Raw genomic sequence first — 19,500 nt, 5'->3', positions numbered from 1 at the left:
CATGCATGAGTTAGATGCTCTCAGGCCAGAATCTGAGATGTTTGCCACTTTTGTGTTTGAAGTTTTACTGAAACTGTTGGGGCAGTGATGGGCCACAACCCAGCTTGCTCTGCCACCTTTAAAAAAAAAAAAAAAAAAAAAAAAAAATATATAATATATAATTTCCTCATTTGACATTCTATATTTACCACCAGATTGCGTAAATTTTTTTTCCTGCACACAATTTTCTGCAGGAAATGCTAAATATAACCATTTCCCAGCAGTGTTTTCTTGATTAGTAAAGGGTAAGCTAGAGCAGATAGTGACTTGGCTTTCCCAGGTTTATGGCGGGCCATGTTGTATGTTAGGGCTTTGTGCGTATGATTTATATGTATGAAAATCAGAAACTCTTTTTTTAATTGTGCAGAAAATTAGTAAATTTCATGTACACATGATTAACAAGTGTATGCCAAGCCTGTTTTCAGCTGGCTTCACTTATCCACAACCGGCAAAGGAAAAGTCTTTAATGGTCATGATTGTACTTGCTAGGCCTTATTGCTTCCCAAGCCTTGCCTTACTTTTTACAGCTGTGATGCCAAGAATACAGTGGTTCCAACTTGCTGATCGGTCAGTGTCTAACCGCTGGGACACACTGATCTGCAGAAGAGGGCACTTTTGTTCACATTAAATGACGTGGCAGGCTGGATACCCGACCACTGCTCCATTCCTTTTGTCGGATTGTTGAAAAAAGTGGAGCACAACCCTTGGCAGCCTCATAGGGACTGACTAGAGCAGTGGTTGAGCATGCACACTGCCACTCCATTCTAGGGTATGTGCACACTACTTCTTTTTCAGGCAGATTATTCTCCAAGAAAAGTGCTAACCAAACGCTTGAGAAAATGAGTATGCATTTCTATGGAAAAATGACTTGCCGTTCATCAGTGTAGTCTTGTGGGCATCTTTTAACCAATTCAGGTTTGCCAAGATGCTAAGCGTAAGCGGTTGAAAGAAATGAACTGACAATTCTTAAGGAATTTTCCTTGCTAAAGATGCTCTATACACAAGTCAATGGGAAGTCTTAAAACATGCATTTTGGTAGCTTCTTTGTTGAAATGGAGTTTAAAAAAGATAAAAAAAAGTCCACCTAACTGATCTAAGCTGCTCCCTTGTGCCTTGCCACATGGGACATAACTTGCCAGTAACTTGGCAGCAATGTAAAAAGTAGGGAACTGGGGACCAGGCAGGCCGCATTGGAATGGAAGCGCAGGGGTTGATGTTCTTTTCCCACATCCGTGAGTGGAAGTGGGGCAGAGAACCCTTTTAACAAATTTTCTATGTATTGAAATGTTTTTGAAAGAGAAGTGCCATATGGAATATTTAAAGCTGCTCTAGTGTGTTGAACAACAGCCTCTCCTCCTCCTTCTTTTTTTTTTTTTTTTTTTCCTCCAACCTTCTAAACTGTTAGGGTACCATCACACGATCAGGAACCAGCAGCGCATTTTTGATGCGTCTAGAACGCTGCTTTCTAATGCTGCACTTGTTTTGTCAGAACATGTGGATCCAGTGCATGTAATGACGTTCAGTCAGTCAAAAATCTGCACGTCTCCGCTACAGAGGTTAGCATTCTGCGTCTCGTAAACCCACACCTCAGGCGAGTTTATGCAGCGTCAAAAACAAGCACAATGGGCATCCACTGTGCTTGTACTGTAGGATGCTGCGCAGGTGAGCGGCGTTCAGAACGCTGTATTCCTGATTGTGGGCACATACCATTACTATATGACCCTTCAACTAACTAAAGCTCACTTTCTGTAGCGACTTAAAACTGTCGCCTTCCAAAGGCATCCAGCTGCATTTTATGTTCCTATGTATATGTTAAAAAACAAACAAACCAGAAAAAGCCTGTAGAAAACAGTTAAGCAAATGCCGCTGTGATCTGATTGAACATCATCCCATAATGACTGACTTCTTTTGTTTGTTTCAGGGAAAGCTTGTCATCTCCTAATCATGCAGTCTCCTGACTACAGGGGAGGATCACGCCTCTTCCTCCAGCCTCAGAATGGCAGCAGCATGCGATCACCGGGCTATGTGCCTGGCAGAATTGTTCCCTTACGTCCACCGCCTCCTCCAAAGACTCAAGCCACTGCCAAATTTAATTCCTCTGGGCCTGAAGGACATTCAACATTTGGGTTTATAGGAGATGGACAAAACAATCACGCACAAGTTATTCGCAGGAGAAGGCACAAAAATACGCTAATATGCTTTGCGATTTCCAGTCTGACTTTTTTTATTATCCTTGCTATTGTTTTAGGAATCTCATCTAAATATGCCCCGGATGGTAAGTGTGCTGTTCACACACTCCTGCTCATAGTTTAACTGCAAGTACTGTCACACAAACGACTACTATTCCCATTTTGGTGTTTATGAAATGATGATGACTTGTATCTCAGAAGGAACCTCAATAGTAGCCAATCTGTGGTGGCTTAGAGGTCCTGTTTATAGGGTATGTGTACATTTCTCTTTTATAAAATTTATACACAGTGGGGACAATTGAGTAAGTTTTCCTACCTACAAAGAATGGAGAGGTCTGTAATTTTTATAGTAGGTACACTTCAACTGTGAGAGACAAACTTACAATGTGAGTTTTCTGGATTTTTTTTTTGAGTTTTTTTACATACTTTTCATACAATAAAATGCTAATTAATTATTTGATACAATGGAAAAACAGAACTTTAATATTTGGTACAGAAACCTTTGTTTGCAATTACAGAGGTCAGATGTTTCATGTAGTTCTTGACCAAGTTTGTACACACACTGCAGCAGGGATTTTGGCCCACTCCTCCATACAGGTTTTCTCTAGATTATTCAGGTTTCGGTGCTGTCGCTGGGCAACATTGATTTTCAGCTCCCTCCAAAGATTTTCTATTGGGTTCAGGTCTGGAGTCTGGCTAGGCCACTCCAGGACTTTGAAATACTTCTTATGGAGCCACTCCTTAGTTGCCCTGACTGTTTCGGGTCATTGTCCCGCTGGAAGACCCAGCCACGACTCCTCTTCAATGCTCTGAGGGAATGAGGTTGTTGGCCAAAATATCGTGATACATCACCCCATCCATACGGTACAGTCATCCTATCCCCTTTGCAGAAAAGCACCCCCAAAGTATGTTTCCCCTACCATGCTTCACCGTTGGGACGGTGTTCTTGGGGTTGTACTCCTACTTCTTCCTCCAAACACGGAAGGTGGAGTTGATACCAAAAGGTTCTATTTTGGTCTCATCTGACAACATGACCTTCTCCCATGCCGCCTCTGGATCATCCAGATGGTCATCGCCGAACTTCAGATGGACTTGGACATGTGCTGGCGTGAGAAGGGAGACCTTATATGCCCTGCAATATTTTAAACCATGATGACGTAGTGTGTTACTAATGGTAATGTTTGAGACTAGTCCCAGCGCTCATCAGGTCATCGACCAGGTCCTCCTGTGTAGTTCTGGGCTGATTCCTGACCTTTCTCAGAATCCTACTTTCCTAATGAAGCGAGATCTTGCATGGAGCCCCAGAACGAGGAAGATTGACAGTCCTCTTGTGTTTCTTCCATTTTCTAATAATTTTACCAGCAGTTGTTGTCTTCTCTCCAAGCCACTTGCCTATTGTCCTGTAGCCCATCCCAGCCTTGTGTAGGTCTACAATTTCTGTCCCTGGTGTCCTTAGCCTTCTCTTTGGTCTTGGTGAATAGGTTGGAGTGTGATTGAGTGTGTGGACAGGTGTCTTTTATATAGGTAACTAGTTCAAAGAGGTGCAATTAATACAGGTAATGAGTGCAGAGTAGGGGGGCTTCTTAAAGAAAAACTAACAGGTCTGTAAGAGCCAGAATTCTTGCTGGTTGGTAGGTGATCAAATACTTATTTCAAGCAAATTTAATTTAAAAATCATTGATTGTTTTGTTTTTTTATTTATAGATTCTGTCTCACAGTTGAAATGTTTCTACGATAAAAATTACAGATTTTCATATGTATAATATGCTAAAAAAATAAAGGGAACACTTAAACAACAGAGTATAACTCCAAGTAAATCAAACTTTCCACTTAGGACGCAACACTGACCATCAATTTCACATGCTGTTGTGCAAATGGAATAGACAATAGATGGAAATTATTGGCAATTATCAAGACACCCTCAATAGAGTGGTTCTGCAGGTGGGGACCACAGACCACATCTCAGCACCAATGCTTTCTGGCTCATGTTTAGGTCACTTTTGAATGTTGGTTGTGCTATCACACTCGTGGTAGCATGAGACGGACTCTACAACCCACAGAAGTTGCTCAGGTAGTGCAGCTCATCCAGGATGGCACATCAATGCGAGCTGTGGCAAGAAGGTTTGCTGTGTCTGTCAGCGTAGTGTCCAGAAGCTGGAGGCGCTACCAGGAGACAGGCCAGTACACCAGGAGACGTGCAAGGGGCCGTAGGAGGGCAACAACCCAGCTGCAGGACCACTACCTCCTCCTTTGTGCAAGGAGGAACAGAAGGAGCACTGCCAGAACCTTGCAAAATGACCTCCAGCAGGCCACAAATGTGCATGTGTCTGCACAAACGGTTAGAAACCGACTCCAGGAGGGTGGTATGAGGGCCTGACGTCCACAGATTGGGGTTGTGCTCACAGCCCAACACCGTGCAGGACGCTTGGCATTTGCCACAGAACACCAGGATTGGCAAAGTCACCACTGGCGCCCTGTGCTCTTCACAGATGAAAGCAGGTTCACACTGAACACGTGTGACTGCGTCTGGAGACGCCGTGGAGCGCGATCTGCTGCCTGCAACATCCTTCAGCATAACCCGTTTGGCAGTGGGTCAGTAATGGTGTGGGGTGGCATTTCTTTGGAGGACCGCACAGCCCTCCTTGTGAAACCATATGCTGGTGCGGTTAGCCCTGGGTTCCTCCTAATGCAGGACAATGCCAGACCTCATGTGGCTGGAGTGTGTCAGCAGTTCCTGCAAGATGAAGGCATTGAAGCTATGGACTGGCCTGCCCATTCCCCAGACCTGAATCCGATTTGAGCACATCTGGGACATCATGTCTCGCTCCATCCACCAACGTCACGTTGCACCACAGACTGTCCAGGAGTTGGCGGATGTTTTAGTCCAGGTATGGGAGGAGATCCCACAGGAGACCATCCGCAACCTCATCAGGAGCATGCCCAGGCGTTGTAGGGAGGTCATACAGGCACGTGGAGGCTGCACACAATACTGAGCCTCATTTTGACTTGTTTTAATGACATTACATCAAAGTTGGATCAGCCTGTAGTGTGTTTTTCCACTTTAATTTTGGGGGTGACTCCAAATCCAGGCCTCCATTGGTTAATAAATTTGATTTCCATTGATGATTTTTGTGTGATTTTGTTGTCAGCACATTCAACTTTGTACAGAACAAAGTATTCAATAACAATATTTCATTCATTCAGATCTAGGATGTGTTATTTGAGTGTTCCCTTTATTTTTTGAGCAGTGTGTGTGTATGTGTGTGTGTGTGTATATGTATATGTGTGTGTGTGTTGGGCTCAAAAACGGATCCTCACAAAGAATGAGCATGTCAGTTTGTTCGGCGTTGTTCTAACCTGCTTTTGCTATTGAAAACCTTATCTATGAGCTCAAAAACCTTTCAGGTGATGCGGTTTTTTTAAAAGCTGATCTGCTTTTGCAGCTGAAAAACGTATCCTCAAAAAACGCTGTGTGTGAATGTAGCCTTAGATCAGGAATAGAACAGCCATTTATAGGACATTTCATAACTTTCCCAAATTCCTATGAAAAAATATTCCCCACAAACTGCATTGATCTACTGCACCCAATTTATTATATATTTTAGGAGTCGGTCCATTTTATACCGACTCCGACTCCTACTCCACCAAAATGAGCACCGACTCCACGACTCCGACTCCACCTCCACAGCCCTGGCGCTGGCACGGGAGGGGAGTATAAGCTTTATTTTATTGGGGCCAAGTGTGGGGTGTGACAAGGTGTTGTCCAAATAGTGGACAACTTCTTTAAACTGAAAAGGAAAACCTGAATAGTATTAGTTTTAAGGGTTAGATTCTGAAAAATAGGATTTTAAATTTTTTATACATAATTTTTTTTTTTTTTTTTTTTTTTACCCTTTTCAATATGGTATAAGTGAAGGCTTCCTAAGTGTTTAAAAAGGTCCCTTAGTCTGTTTCAGTAGGCTCCACAATCATGGGTAAGACTGCTGACTTGACAGATGTCCAGAAGGCAGTCATCGACACGCTCCACAAGGCCACAAAAGGTCATTGCTAAAGAAGCTGGCTGTTCAGAGTTCTGTATGCAAGCATATTAAAAGGGGTTGTCCACTACTATTCAAAATGGCCCAATGTTTTTCTTATCATGAAAAGCTTCTTTCTAATTACCTCCTTCTGCTGTTTCTGCCTGTGAGCGGCGCTGTCGCGGGCCGCTCACAGGCAGCACGTGACAAACCCCCAGTGATAGCACCGCTCACAGGCTGAAACAGCAGCAGGAGGTAATTAGAATGAAGCTTCTATTCAGCATAAAAACACACTGGGCTATTTTGAATAGTTGTGGACAACCCCTTTAATGGAAAGCTGAGTGGAAGGAAAAAGTATGGTAGAAAAAAGGTGCACAAGCATCCGGGATAACCGCAGCCTTGAAAGGATTGTTAAGAAAAGGCCATTCAAAATTTTGGGGGAGATTCACAAGGAGTGGACTGCTGCTGGAGTCATTGCTTCAAGAGACGTATCCATGTCATGGGCTACAAGTGTTGCATTCCATGTGTCAAGCCACTCATGACCAATACACAATGCCATAAGCGTCTTACCTGGGCCAAGGAGAAAAAGACCTAGACTGTTGCTCAGTGGTCCAAGGTGTTGTTTTCAGATGAAAGTACATTTTGCATTTCATTTGGAAATCAAGGTCCCAGAGTCTGGAGGAAGAGTGGAGAGGCACACAATCCAAGCTGCTTGAGGTCTAGTATGAAGTTTCCACAATCAGTGATGGTTTGGGGAGCCATGTCATCTGCTGGTGTAGGTCCACTGTGTTTTATCAAGATCAAAGTCAGAGCAGCCATCTACCAGGAAATTTTAGAACACTCCATGCTTCCCTCTGCCGACAAGCTTTTTGGAGATGGAAATTTCATTCTCCAGCAGGACTTGGCACCTGTACACACTGCCAAAAGTACCAATACCTGGTTTATTAACAACAGTATCACTGTGCTTGATTGGCCAGCAAACTCACCTGACCTTAACCCCATAGAGAATCTATGGGGTATTGTCAAGAGGAAGATGAGAGATACCACACCCAACAATGCAGACGAGCTGAAGGCTGCTATCAAAGCAACCTGGGCTTCCATAACACCTCAGCAGTGCCACAGGCTGATCGCCTCCATGCCACACCACATTGATGCAAAAGGAGCCCCGACCAAGTATTGAGTGCATTTACTGAACATACATTTCAGTAGGCCAACATTTCAGATGTTAAAAAATTTTTTTTCAAGCTGGTGTTCTAAAGTATTCTAATTTACTGAGATAATGACTTTTGTGTTTTCATGGGCTGTAAGCCATAATCCACAACATTAACAGAAATAAACACTTGAAATAGATCACTCTGTTTGTAATGACTCTATATAATATAGGAGTTTCACTTTTTGTATTAAAGAATTGAAATAACTTTGATTTTATCTTCTAATTTAGTGAGAAGCACCTGTACATCTCAAATTTTTGGAAACCTCTCCAAATTAATCTCTGCAAAAAGTATTTGAGGATAAATAAAATAAAAAATAAAAAACCTTGTCAGGAAACACTTCAGGAAAAGAAAAGCTCCTCTAAAACAATTTCTTTTTAACAACTCGGGGGTTTTGAACTCCTGGGAAAAAAAACCCCACTCCATGTGAACATAGGCCAACTGTGCATAAAGCCTGATCCCTGTGTGTAAGACAACACTTGGTTTAATAAGGATTGCCAGCATGTTGTTTTACAGCCAATATTGGAAACTGTATAATTAAAGCCACGCCAGAGGTGTGTTCTCCATGATTCATGCCCCTACGTTCGCTCTTGTGTAATTAGATCATCCAGATGGTTTCACTGCACATTTCGCTTTTTGCAAGCCTTGTACTTTAAAATGTTACAGGGATATCGGTTTACAGTAGGGAAGTCCGCTAATAATTAATTCCACATTGGGCTTCTGTGTGCAGATTCACCCTTGCCAGCCCAGAACGGTATGGTGTTTTTACCTGCCCTTCCACACACAGCCTAAAGGGAGTCTCTTTAAACTGGTACTGTTTGTACACATTCTTACAATATTATTTATTTTTTGACTTGCAGAAAATTGTCCTGATCAGAACTACTTTCTCAGTAACTGGAATCCTGGCCATGACCCAAATAAAAAAGTTGTCATAAGGAAAGGCGACCTTTTGCGTTTGCAGTCTGATACCACCGTGCACTCGATAACCATACAGGACGGAGGTCTGTACTCTATTACTTGTCTGCGTCATTCTTGATTGCTAATTACATACTTATGTAGTCTGACTTTAGCAGATATTTTCTAATTTAATGTTTGTTATTTGAAAGCGCTGGAACGGTCTTTGAGTTAGATCCGATGGGCCTGTCTGAGTAGGTGTCCACAACCTTCTACATTAGAAACTATAGCTCCACTTGCCCTTTATTGAGGATGTTTAAACTCTCCTGACAATGCTGGAGCAATGAACCCTGTATTACACCATTTTGTTATTCCTCCTGGAAATTTATGAACAAATTGACAGCTGAGTGTTAACATTTCACAGGTCACAGAAGTGTGACCCTACACGCTGACTAAGCCTAGTCAGAGATTAAAGTGCACTGGTCAGCTGGCTTGTGCTTATTAAACCACATACACTGTCAGGTGGGCGCCGTTACACTGAGTGAAATGATACCTTTGATAAAATCCGTCCAGTGGTTCTTTTATAACCTTTATTTTCAGTTCTGCCATAATGATATGCATGTGCTCTGGGGCGGGACTATAGGGAGGGGCTGTAGCTGGTGCTCTCATTATGTATTCCTATCTCGGGCCTCTGACAGGTAACTGTGCCTTCAGTCACCTGCCTACTATTTTAAGTATTGCCTGTGTAATTTCTGTTCAAAAGTGAAAGTTTACATCACCCCCAATATGGCCGCCGTGGCCCGCGCATTCGAAGTAGCATTGTTTGGTTGCCGAGATGCTGCTGCGCGCGCATGGGTGGCATTTTGCTAGAGGAAAAAGAAATTTGTTTGCAGCAATATGGCCCCCGCCGCCCACGCTTGCGCAGTAGCATTTCTCGATCGCTGAGAGATGCTACTGTGCATGCGTGGCGCCATATTGCTGCACCCAAATTCTTTTTCCTGAAGCAAAATGGCGCCTGCACGTGCGCAGCAGCATCTCTTGGCAACCAAAAAATGCTACTTCGCATGTGTGGGCTGCGGTGGCCATATTAGGATATGTAAATTTTCACATTTGAACAGAAATTACACAGGCAATATTTAAAACAGTAGGCAGGTGACAAAGTACAGTGATCTGTTAGAGGCCCGAGATAGGAATACATAATGAGAGCACCAGCTACAGCCCCTCCCTATAGTCCCGCCCCAGAGCACATGCATATCATTATGGCAGAACTGAAAATAAAGATTATAAAAGAACCACTGGATGGATTTCATCAACAAAGGTATCATTTTATTCAGTGTAATGGTGCCCACCTGACAGTGTATGTGGTTTACTAAGCACAATCCTGCTGACAGGTGCGCTTTAAGTTGTCTGTGTGGGGACATGCCCAACTGATGAGCATAATTTGAACTCCCATTTGTCATGTTTTTGCCATCCATTTCCAGGAAGAACAATAGAGGAACAACATAAGGCTATATTCACACATCCGTTTTGTTTTTGCATCTATGTAAAATGGACAATTGTTCTTCCTTCATGTCCCCCCCCCCCTTTTTTTTTTTTTTATCCCCCTCTCTTTAAAAGGGGTTGTCCAGGTGTGGCACAAATTTGCATTGCATTCACTCTGACTGCAGACTTGTGAATCCTCACACTGTGCACAGCTTGCGCTGTTAGGATTTTCCAGTGTAGGCGGTGAGGCCGGTATGCAAAATGCATACTCCCAGCCACATTCCCACTAGACGTGTGCTGTCTTGCTCAGTTTATTTGTATTGAGGGAGCGAGGCCGCACATATCTGGCAGATTGTGACTGGGTGTATGTATGCAAATTGCATACTTGTGGTCGCATGACTGCCGGGTCTTGCCACCGGAGAATCCTAACATTGCGCACTGTGCATGATGTGAGGATTCACAAGTCTGCAGTCATAGTGAATGCAGACTTTTGTGCCAAAACTGGACAACCTCTTTAAAAGTAGGGGTTATATAACATGGCTTTGATCACTCCATTACGTTTTCCACGTCTCACAGGTATTTTCTGTCTTTCAGGCAAACTAGTCTTTGAAGATGATGCAAATGGTTCAAAAAATATCACTCTGAGGACTCGTTTTATCCTTATAAAGGATGGTGGAGCGCTTCATATTGGAGCAGAGAAATGCCGCTACAAATCCAAAGCACACGTTATCCTATATGGCCGATCAGATGACGAGGAAGGCAGTGTGCCGGTATTTGGGAAGAAGTTCATTGGGGTCTCGCCTGGTGGAACACTGGAATTACATGGCTCTCAAAAGCTATCTTGGACCCTATTGACAAAATCTCTCACTTCATCCGGACTTCAAGCGGGACCACACAACTTTGAGCAGCTTTATTCTAGAGGTCTGAACGTAAGAGTTGTGGACCAAGAAACAGCTCAAGTGTTGGTGATGGAAAGATTTGACACCTTCATAAATGAGACTGAAAGCAAGAGGCTGCAGGATCTCCTCAGTAGTCTACCACCGGGTCGTATTGTGGCCATGGCGGTGGGCGACTCTGCAGAAAGAAAGCTGCTTCCAGAAACTCGCCTAACTATTCAGCGTCTTCTTGGTAGTAATCAAGTAAAAAGCTTGGCATATAGGTAACTGTATCTTAATGCTACAACATTTAGGAAGCTTCATATAATGCTGTTAAATGTATGTGGAAAAGGCTTTTTTTTTTTTCTTGGTCATTGCACAGTGACCTTACTTCTTAGTATCTGATGGCTGATATCTGGGAGTAAGAAGGGTTAGACATGTTGGACTTCAATATATCGATCCTTTATTGATTAGAACCTGTCATGTCCCAAAGCGCTGTTAACCTCACCATGTACTGAGCTGTGATGAGGCCACGTCGGCCTTGCCTCTGACTGAACGCCAGGGACTACCGGGAGGAATAAAGTTCACTTAGTCCAGCAGCCGGGCTTTTCAGTGCAGCGGGCACATCTTTAGAACTCTACTAACCTGCAGGTTAATGGTTTTTGTTTTTTTTTGCATGACAGGTTCCCTTTAAGGCCACGGCCCCACTATTAGTATTCCGTCAGTATTTTTTCCTAGGATTGGGTGATAAATGCAGAATTGGTGACTTGTTTCTATTATACCTTTTCTCTGATTGTTCCTCACCTGGTTTTGGCTCCCACTCCTGAGAAAAAATACTGACCAAATACTGATAGTGGGGCCGTGACCTAAGCAATATAAGCTGCCAACAGAGGTGTCTGATCGAGAGGCAAAGGAAAGGATAAGGCTATGTGCCCACGTAGCAGATTTGATGCAGAGCGTTTTTGCCTCTCTCTGGCAGAAAAAAACGCATGCAGATTTACATGCGTTTTTTTTCTGCCAGAGAGAAGCGTTTTTTTCAGCGTTTTCGCATGCATTTTTTCAAGCGGTTTTCCAAGCGATTTTAGCATCACTTGGAAAGTGCTTGACAAGTTGGTCACACTATATAAATCCATGCCACCGGCATGGATTTATATAGTGTGACCAAGTAAGGCTGAGTTCACACGATGCGTATTTAATGCGTTTCCGCTGCGTTTTTGCAGTTGCGTAAACGCCGCGGAAACGCATGAAAAACGCATGGTAGAAGGGCAGCAATGTTCCCCAATTGAAATCTGCATGTGCTGTGCCCATGATGCGGATTTTTCCGCAGCGTAAACGCTGCGCTCAAAAATCCGCAGCATGTCAATTAATTTTGCGTAAACGCGGCATTTTCGCCGCCATTGACTTGCATTAGAACGCGCCAATTCCGCAAGACTGCATCTGTACTTGCGTTATTGGCGCGTTCTAATGTGCGGATGGTACCCGGGTGTAGAGGAGAGGAGAGTCTTCTCCACACTCAGGTACCATTAAAAAAAGCTGTAAAACAAGAATAAAATAAAAAAAAAAAAAAAAATATATATATATATATATATATATATATATATATATATATATATATATATATATATATATATATATATATATATATATATACTTACCATCTGTCGGCCCGCGCAGCGCTCCTGCTTGGTTCCCGGCACTTGTAGTGAGTTGAAGGACCTGCGCTGACGTCAGTCATGTGACGGGTCACGTGACGCTGACGTCGGCAGGTCTTTCAATTCAAAGTTTCCGGCAGCCGGGAGAACGGAGTGTAAAGCAGGACAGCGCGGGCCATCGGAGGTAAGTATATACACTCTCTCAGGTCACACTATATAAATCCATGCTGTTTGCATGGATTTATATAGTGTGACCTAGTTGTCAAGCAGTTTCCAGGTGATGCTAAAATCGCCTGGAAAGCGCTTGTCAATCTGCATGTGGATCCGCATGTATTCTGCAGGAAAAACGCATGCACAATCTGCATGCGTTTTTTCTGCCAGGAAGATGCAAAAATGATGCAGAAATTTTCTGCTTCATTTCTGCATCGTGTGCACATACCCTTATAGTTAAAAAAAAGAATAAGATTATACTCGCCTTCCGATGTCTTCACGGTGTCATCTCTGCTGCGTCCGGTCTCTTGCAATGCTCGCGCTGTTGTGAAGGACCTGCGGTGACGTCATTGAGTCATGTGATGGGTCACATGACTCAGTGACGTCATGGCAGGTCCTTCACAACAGCGCGAGCATTGCAAGAGACCGGACGGCGTGGACAAAACACCGGGAGGACACCGGAAGGTGAGTATAAACTTTATTTTTTATTTTTTATTTTAAATTCTTTTTTTTTTACAGATTCTATGGTACCCGAGTCTGGAGGAGAGTCTTCTGTCCTCCAGACTTGGGTACCATCCGCACATTAGAACGCGCCAATTACGCAAGTACAGATGCAGTCCTGCAGAATTGGTGCGTTCTAATGCAAGTCAATGGCGGCGATTACGCTGCGTGTCCGCAAAATTAATAGACATGCTGCGTATTTTTGAGCGTAGCATAAACGCTGCGGAAAAATACGCAGCATGGGCATTGAAAGTGCGGAATTGCATTGGAGACCATGGGGGAAGGTTTACCAAGCGTTTACGCTGCGGAAATTCCGCAGCATAAATGCTTGAAAAACGCATCGTGAGCACACAGCCTAAAGAGTGGAAATAGCGTCTTATCTGGGTTAAACAGTAATAAAAGAACATGCACAAAACCACTAATAGAGTTAGACTGCTGCAGACCCACGGTGAAAATTGGAAGAAATGTGTTAATCTGAGCTGCCATGGAGAAAGAATGAGGGATGCAGATCCAAGATTAATAGTCAACACGTTTCAAGTTTTACAACTTCTTCATCAGGACAAACCACAAACAGAGGTGTCTGGCAGCAACTTCTTTAGGCTATGTTCACACACTGTTTTTTTTTCAGCGTTTTTTTATTTTATGCAAATTTGCAGCTGTGTTTTACAATACCAGCAAAGTCTGAGATTCCAGAAATCTCGTGCACATATCATGGGTTTTTGTTCTCTAAGATTTTGTGCTTTGCATGTTTTTTTGCAAAATGGAGCATGTCACTACTTTCAGCATTTTTTTATTTTTTTTTAACCCATTGGAAGTAATGGGTGGTGAAAAAATGCAGGTGTCAGGTTTTTCAGCGTTTTTGTGCCAAAACCAGAATGAGGTTGTGTTTTTTTTTGTTTGTTTTTTTTCACTGAACTTTATGTACATGCATAAAAGCCAAATGACAGTGAAAAAAACTCACCAAAAAACAAGCAAAAAAAAAAAAAAAAAAAACAAGAAAAATCTTGAACAACCTCTTGGCAAGAGATCAGGTTTTGCTGCAGGGGGAAAAAAAACTGAAAAAACCATAATGTGTGAACATGTGGATGCTCAGCCTAACTGAACATGCATGTGTATAGAAGGGTTGGACAGAATAGCTGTCAGCAGCCAAATAATTATTTTGCCAGTGGCTAACTAAAGCAAGTGACTACTTTTAGCACTAACTTTAGCAATCCCTAACAGATCCCTTCCACCTGGAATTTGAGCTTCAAACTCTATATGGTTTAGCTTGTCTGAAGGCACGGGGATTAACATCTGGTGTTTTGTGCTTTTCATTACTATGTATAGGTCCTTGCTTAGTTTCCATGATGAAAGATAACCCAAAACTAGTCATATGAAGTGTAGAATAAGTATCGCTGATGCTTCTAATGGACTATTCCTTTTTCCAGACAAGCCTGGGCTCTGGTGAGCGTTGTTGCTGGGAGTAACACCTCGTGCAGCGAAAGTACTAGAGACTATGAGAATCATAACACTCGAGGAAAAGCGGAAGCGGTGAAAGTCTTCACCACGCTGGATGGGCAGAGGTTTGCTGTGAAGGCATACAGTGAATGGAAAGATGGTAAATAAAAGTGACTGACAGAAAGCTGTAGGGACAATAGTGTCCCTACAAGGCCCTCTCCAACAAAAGACACAAAGGCAATGATAAAGTGGGGCCTCAGGCTACGTTCCCATGATGAGCTTCCGGTGCGTTTTTGACACTGCGTCAAAAACCCAGCATCTTCTAGCAAAGTGGATTGGATTTCCAGGAATCTCTTGCCCACTTTCTCACCTGCGGTGCGCCTTTCAAATCCACAACATGTCAATTTCTCCTGCGGGTATGCTGAGTTTTCTATTTGGATTTTCCCCATACACTTGCATTAGATGTGGAATATCTGCAGGTAAAAAACACACTTGAAGTTTTAGTGCATTTCTACTTCGGAAACGCATTAAAAACAATACAAAAAAAAAACCTCTTGTAATCCAGACCCAAGTATAGGAATAAAGTTTTGTCAAGGCAGGAAGTATCAAAAACAAATCCGCTTTATTTGAAGCATGGCACACCAAAAAAGACGAACGCATGTTAAAAGCATATAATCTAATTTTAAATAATAGGTTAAATGGTGCAGAAGTTTTTTAGCGTCAAAAGCTCATGGTGGGAACGTATCCTTAGGCCACGTTCACACGGTCAGTATTTTACCTTTTTATTTGTAAGCCAAAACCAGGAGTGGGTGATAAATACAGAAGTGGTGACGTGTCTCTATTATACTTTTCCTCTGATTGTTCCTCTCCTGGATTTGACTTACAAATACTGAGGTAAAAAACTGACCAAATACTGATGGTGGTGCCGCAGCCTTAGAGTATGTGAATATGGCGTCTTTTTCAGGCGTGCTCCACATGTAAAGACACAAAAAAATAAACATGAGCATCTGCAATGTCAAAAGGACTTGTGCTGTGCATAGACTCGCTGCTTTTGAGCCTTTCTTAACCACTTCAGGCTTCAAAAGCCACGAGGTGGCTAAAAGGGTCTTGGCCATTCTTCAGGTGGCTTCCCTTTTATATAAAGTTTGGCGAGAAAAGACTCCTCAGAAGATGCTTCAGGAAAAAAAATACAGTGGGTTTTCTGGCCTCTAAAGGACATCATGCGCACATATCCTAAGGGAGAACATGCCCTTGTTACTGCTGGACCTCTTCTTTCTGAAGCTGATTTGTTTCTTCGTTTTCTCCATGCTTCTGGTTCTGTCAGCAGCCATCCAAGCAGTATGGCTCTAACTCTACCAGACGAGCCCTTGGTTGAAATACCTGGAAGAAGGATGCTGTCCCTGAGGGGAAATTATGCAGTATTCTTTGTTACGGTGACTGCTTCTTTAGGTCTCTCCTTGATTTATTTGAAAGGGTATCTGACAGAACAAAAGGGGGTCCTCACTAGGCACAGACTAAATAAATCTGTGGCCTCGTAAAAAAGCCCAGAACAAATAATTCAGGTTTCTAAGAAATTATACCAAATGCCCAGTAAGAGGTAATTTATTCTGTTCCTTTTCCCTGAGAAAATATTTCTTGGGTCACTTCCAATAAAAAAAAAAAAAAAAAACACCTTCTTTTCTATTTCTGTTTTTCTGTAGAAGATGATTTCTTACTCTCCAGCCCCCCGACCCCCCCCCCCCCCCCCCAAAAAAAATCCAATGAACAGGAGGTCACGTAATCTGAAGTCTTCTCCTTCATTCAGGAAGAAGTGTTAGTACCTGTTCTGTCAAACAAGAAAGGAAATTCTAATTTCTATTATTATTTTCTACAAATCTATTATCGAGTCTCATTTCACCGCTCCCAGCAGAGTATAGCGCTAACAATGAAGAATTGTGGAATTTCTCAGACTCCAAGGGTCTTTAATAAGAACAAAGGATCCTGGTTTGACTGATTAATGTCAGAATCCGTATAGTCTGTAGTTCCACCTTATTCCCTATGGGAAGAAACAGGAGAGCAGCACCGCACTCTTTTGTGACGTACGGAGCAGTGCAATGGGGACCACTGTTCCTTTTTGCTGCCCCGAACCTGCTACTACAAATAATCATCAGAGCCTGCTTCTGGCAACATAGGCACTAGCTTAGACCCATCTGAGGAGGGTCAGTGGTGACAATAAAAGTCCAGGAACTTCCTCTTGAGCAGTGCCAATGCCAAAGGCAGCATATGATGTATGTAACAGTGCAGTCACCAACAAAATATTGGTATGCGGTGATTCCAAATGTTGCTTCCCCCAACCACCTTCTCTTGCACACATTACACTCAACTGAAAAGTTGCTGCCCACATTTGCAGCAATTGTAATGCAGTTCGTATTACCTCGGGAAGCCATAGCAAAAGTGATTGCTACCTCTAGTGGCCCAGTGGAAAACATTAAAAATGTATTTCTATTTTTGTTAATTTGATTTGATGTCCTATTCCCTTTTAATTCATATGGTAATGGTAAAAATCCATGCTGACAAGCCATGAAGAATTGATTTACCTGCCTCCAATGTCTATAAATCATCCTTGGATTCTCCCACTGTGAGAAAATCTTGTTTAGGGTTCAGTTCTTCACACTTGGGATTAATTTTGAAAAGGCAGGGGTTCTTGGATTCTGTCATTTGCAGAAAATAAGCGACATTGAACATGTATCTAAAGCTTATTCTTGAGATTTGATGGAGACTTAGGGCTCATTTTGATGTCGGTGATTTTTCTTGTACGATAAAGTGTTTTTATTCAGCTCAATTGCCAATTGATTCGACGCTTGGATCAATATCGGCCATGTGTCCGCGATTTTGAGGACATGTGAATGGCTCCAATGAATACTATAGGTATGAGAGCTATCCATGAAGGCACTTGTACGCAAAATACAGATGTCTGAATGAGCCCTAACTAGAACTTGACGCTAGGTCTAGATAAGTCTTAGCCAAGGCCTCAGCTCTAATCTCCTTTTTTTTACACCAAGTTGGCAGTATATCCCGTGATTAGAAGATTAACCTATGCTTCTATAAAAAAAAAAAAAAAACTTGGGCACCTTCCAAGAACTGCTTTCCCTCCTTGGGATTTAAACTTGATACTATCAGCCTTGATTTCCCACCACCTTGAGCTCCTTGGCTCTAGCTCTCTTAAAATACTGTATATTCTTTGAAGATGGCCTTTTTGATTGCATTGATCATGCTTGCAGATGTAATTGCTGTCCAGTCGCTTTCAGCATGCCCTTCTTTCACCACCATACTGGATGATGGAGTAATTGAGAAAATTACTGTTTCTGCTCAGTGGTGTCAGACATTAATTAAAACGGGCCCTTCCTTAATTTTGCAACAATCCTAAATCTCCTGAAGAGTCTTTTCACTGACTGTCATAAAGTGCTTGCTTTTGATACAAGAGTGGATATTTCAGGATCTACTTCAATTCCAGGGTAAGAGCAAGGAGATAAAACTAGCCTCATGGGTGAGAAGGTAAATTGTCCACTCTTGGGGTATGTGCACAAGGAGTCTTTTTGGAGACTTTTCAGCAGAACCATAATACACTGCTATAAACTCATAAATGGAATACTACAAATATATTAGAGTTAACAGAAGTCTTAGATTCTCTATCTTTTTTAGTTAATGTTTCTCAAGGTGTTGTGTTTATCTTCTCAAGGTAAAGCCTTTTCTGGATTTAGTGTTGAAGCTGTTGATGGAATTGTGCTAGATCTCATGGATGATGTGCACAGTTGGCAGCCGGGCGATCAAATAGTTGTTGCAAGCACAGACTATTCAATGCATCAAACTGAAGAATTTACCCTCCTTCCTTGTCCAGAATGTAACAAATTTCAGGTTAAAGTAAAAGGTAGGTTGTTTATAATAAAATTGATACACAGCGTACTTGTCATTTCACCCAACTCCACGATATACACTACAAAAAAATACAAACTATTTTGAAAACCTTTCGATGTATGAAGTATGAGTACCACGAACTTGTACACTTTGGCATGCTGTCAGTGAGGTTATGAATTGTTCCCTCATGAAGGCCTCTCAAATGCGATCACGGTACAGAGCAAAATGGCAATGTATGCTGGAATGAAGGGGTTTACTCTTCAGTGGGAAGTCCCGATTTTTGTTTTGGACAGAGTGATAGCCAGAGATTGGTCTGGAGACCACGTGTGCACGCCATGAAGAGGCCTTCATGAGGAAACGTCACACTGGTCCTACTCCCACGGTTAAGATGTCGGGTGGCATAATGTATGGTAGTTGGATACCTGTAGTCTGCAGTTCTGTTATTCTAATGGCTCAGCTTCACATTGATTTGGTTGTGGTACGGCTAGTTCTCTAGTATGTTCCAGGAGCCAGTTTTTAGCACTGCTTGTGCTACTGTGAGCAGCCTATGGGGCCTAAACATGCCACCATGGCCTGCAGCATTTCCAGACTTGTCTCCCATTGAACACACCTGGAACTTAGTTGATCAGTAATTACAAAGAGCTGCCAGTAGCAGATTTTGATGATTTGTTTGCCTAAGCGCATTCAGTGCAGCAGAACATTCCTCACATGACCATTAATAACCTCAATGACTGCAGCCAAGGCGTGTAAGTGCATGTATTTCTGTATGTGGCGGTCATACTCAATACTGAATAGTAGAGATATTTAAAAAAAATAAATAAAAGTTTTCCATAATTTGCAGATCATTAAGGGGTTTTCTGACCAACAAAAATTCAGTTGAATTAATAGATCTTTGAATAATAAGTTCCACAATTGGATGTGTTAAATAAAATGTTTCTGTGCTGAGATAATGTTATAAATGTGCCCCTGCTGTGTACTGTGTAATGGCTGTGTCTGACCGTGCAGTAACATAGTCTGATCATACCACATCTCCTGGGCAGGGGGGGGACACAAGAGAGTATACAGATATTAGAGCACGGGATCACAGCTGATTCTCTCTG

General features: G+C 42.5%; 1 protein-coding gene across 1 annotated transcript in view; it reads left to right on the top strand.

The window, feature by feature from the left end:
• Positions 1–19,500, top strand: part of CEMIP2 (cell migration inducing hyaluronidase 2) — a 97,674-nt gene that overhangs the window by 18,328 nt on the left and 59,846 nt on the right. The window contains exons 2-6 of the mRNA XM_073670387.1: positions 1,961–2,314; positions 8,316–8,456; positions 10,426–10,990; positions 14,497–14,666; positions 18,225–18,413. Coding sequence (XP_073526488.1) covers positions 1,984–2,314; positions 8,316–8,456; positions 10,426–10,990; positions 14,497–14,666; positions 18,225–18,413 — 1,396 coding nt within the window. The 5' untranslated portion in view covers positions 1,961–1,983. The remainder of the gene's footprint in view (positions 1–1,960; positions 2,315–8,315; positions 8,457–10,425; positions 10,991–14,496; positions 14,667–18,224; positions 18,414–19,500) is intronic.

Source organism: Phyllobates terribilis, unplaced genomic scaffold (genome assembly GCF_046119375.1).
Source record: "Phyllobates terribilis strain yellow unplaced genomic scaffold, ASM4611937v1 Scaffold_1__5_contigs__length_1240528914, whole genome shotgun sequence".
Lineage (NCBI taxonomy): Eukaryota > Metazoa > Chordata > Amphibia > Anura > Dendrobatidae > Phyllobates > Phyllobates terribilis.
Note: the sequence above shows the minus strand (reverse complement) of the source record. Positions and strands in the feature narration are given on the sequence as shown.